A 2,802-nucleotide genomic window follows, 5' to 3' on the forward strand; every position below is an offset into this window, starting at 1 on the left:
GAGGGGCGCGGGCGCGGCGGCGGCGCAGCAACGCCTCCCCCGCGTCCGCCGCCCGCGCGCGCCCGGCGGGGTCAAGCGCGGACTCACATGGTCGGACTGCAGCGCCGCTCTCAACTACCGCGGGTGGGTGGTTTCGGGACTCCCCGAGATCTTCTCCCCGGCCGCCTGCGGTGTGAGGGCAGAAACAGAAACAAAACAAATCACGGGACACGATCGAGACGGGCCGTTGGGCGCCGCGGGGACCTCGCGCACTTCGCGCAGGAGAGCGGGCACCGGATTCGGGCTACCGAAAGTAGCCTATAAATAGCGAACTTTTATACGGAATCAACTAACAAACGAGAGGAGCCGGCGTAAATTTGCGCACAATCCCCTTTCCCGGGGACGACCCGACCACCCTTCCCGTCACGCAGGATTTAGGGAGAGGACAGATTCGGAAAGCGAGGTCAATTTAATTTTATTGGAATTTAAGGCAGTTTTGTTATTTTTGCAAGGGGGGCACTCGCCTCTTTGACCGTCCCTTTCCCGCCTACGTTTGCTGCAGCCCCCCACCCCCTACCCCACGCCCGGCTAGGCGCGCAGGGTAGGTACCTGCTAGGAAGGGCAGAGGTCCCTGGAGAGCGAAGATCCTGGGGGTTGACTGTAGGGCCAGGGAGGGGGAGGGGAACGCGGAGCCGGGCTTCCCTGGGGATTACTTGGAGCGACCGAAGGAAAGCGGAAAACTGCCAGCTTTTGGGGGTTTTCTCGGATGCCAGGACGGGAATTTAGGTAATCCCGAGTTTGGGAGGGAAGTGCGAAAGGGTGAGTAGGGAGGGCACTAAGGAGTTCCTAGAGTGCAGGTTTCCTTTCCCGGGGCACCAGTAACCCTCCAGTGCTAGCAACCCCCCTCTCAGCAACTTTACTTGAACCCTCGGCCCTAAAGGGGCCGGGAGACCGAAGGCGCACGCCGGGGTTGGGTCCTTGCTTGCCTTGGGGGGGCCGCAAGCTCTCGAAGAAGCGCGTCCTGCCGGATGGTGCCCCGCGGTCCGGCTCCCTGGCTTCCCGAAGCAGGACGCCTTTGCGCCGAGCCTGCTCGCACCTGCCAACCGGAAGAGATCTATTTGACCAGGAGTCCTGAACCCCACTGGCAGTCCGCCCGCCCCCTTTCCTTGCGCCAAGGCCGGATTGCCAATGGCGATTGGGTTAGTTCGATTTTCATTTTCTTTCTAGGTGCTTCTGCAAAAATACCCCCCACCCCCTAGGACGGCGTTGTACACTCGCTCTCCGCTCGAAACTCCCTAGTTCAGGAGATGGCTTCACTAAATTTATCCTGGATGTTTCACACGAACCACAGTCAATAGGGTATCAATAGGGGCGGGAGTGGGGGGGAGTGGAGAAATTGAGGGCACAACTGGTGAAGGTGCGCAGGTGAAAGGAGGTGGTTCTGCTCCCCTTTGGAGGCTCCGTTCCACGCTAGGCCTGCCGAGCGAGGGGCCAAGCCGGCCTGATGGGCCTAAAGGCGGCCTCTCGCTGGGAGGAGGAAAGAGGGAGCCAGCGAACGGCGCTGCTTTTTCCTTCCATTGCCCACCCCAGCCCGACACTGCCATCCCGCCCCCTATTAACGGAAATGTCAGATGCCTAACCTGTACCCCTCACCCCCCGGAGAAGACTAGAGAGGGTTCCCAACGCACTTTCTGTGGTTGCGTTGCTGCCCCATTCACGCTTCTTCCCACACCGCTTCCCGCAGTTCCCTCCCCATAAACGGAAAAGTTATTATGTTTTTTCCCAGACATCAGCCGAGCTCGGAAGGAGAAGGGGAAAAAGCAGAGGCGCTAAGGGGTCACAGCAGCCGCTCACCCAGAGGGATGCGCCCACCGCCCCCGACTCTACTCCTGCGGACACACACACACACACACACACACACACACACACACACACACGCCCGAGCCGCGGGCGCCAGGTCTGATGGCTGCGCTCCCCTTGCTTCCCCAAGGGCGCGGCCTGACGCGCACTCGAGGGTGCTCCCCGACGGAGAGGGACGGAGCCCCGGCGGCCCCAGGCGCACCAGGCTGGCTCGCGCTCCCCTTGCTACGTACCTGTCCCAGCCTCCCCCGCTTCGATGGTCGCCCCAGCTGGGGAGCCGGACCCGGAGCCCGCCGCCTCCTGCGATACCCGCCCCCGCCCTCTCCGCGCGCCCTGGCCCTCCGGACGCTGGGCCAGATACGGGGCGGTCTCTCGCGGGCCATTGGCTTGGGTCACTGTTTCGAGCTGGTTGGGAGCGTTTCCCCGGATTCGGGGATGCACTTTGTGGGCTGGGAACCGCGGGGCCAGGCCAGCGCCTTACCTTTCCCCCACCCACACCTCCCCCCACCTTTCCCTTGAGTTAACTCCGCAAGGAAAGCGGATGGAAACCTCCTTGCGGGTCGTGTGTGGAGGTCAGGTGGGTGCTTTCGGCTTTTCTCGCAGGTTCTGGGTATTCGTACTAGAGGAACAGGCCCAATGGAGACAGAAAAGACAGACGCACAAGGCAGCGTTCCCGTGGCTGTGTTCAGCGCGAAGTTCACGTCTATTGTTTTCTGCCTCGGGGAAAGCTGCCCAGTGTGATAGATCTTTTTAGAGCCCATCACTGGAAGAAAAATCCTGGTGATAACGATTATCTCCAGCTCGCGCTATCTCGCCATCGCCCCAATTCATCTCCCTCTCGCTCCAGCCCCTCGGGGAGAGGAGGAGAGGAAGGGGCTGGCGGGAGGACGGGCCCAGCCGCTGCCCTCGGATGGAGCGGAGAGGCACCAGGCCACCTCATCCGTCCCATTCCGCTCCGGGCTG

General features: G+C 62.0%; 1 protein-coding gene across 1 annotated transcript; it reads right to left on the minus strand.

The window, feature by feature from the left end:
- Window positions 1-429: 429 nt before the first annotated feature.
- LOC115287150 lies at window positions 430-2,600 on the minus strand. The gene is made up of 3 exons (XM_029933402.1): window positions 2,501-2,600; window positions 2,073-2,288; window positions 430-1,075 (listed from the first exon to the last, which is right to left on the minus strand). Exons 1-3 carry the CDS (start codon window positions 2,598-2,600, stop codon window positions 762-764), a joined length of 630 nt encoding a protein of 209 aa, XP_029789262.1. The 3' UTR covers window positions 430-761.
- Window positions 2,601-2,802: the final 202 nt, after the last annotated feature.

Source organism: Suricata suricatta, chromosome 3, assembly GCF_006229205.1.
Source record: "Suricata suricatta isolate VVHF042 chromosome 3, meerkat_22Aug2017_6uvM2_HiC, whole genome shotgun sequence".
In the NCBI taxonomy this organism is placed as follows: Eukaryota; Metazoa; Chordata; class Mammalia; order Carnivora; family Herpestidae; genus Suricata; species Suricata suricatta.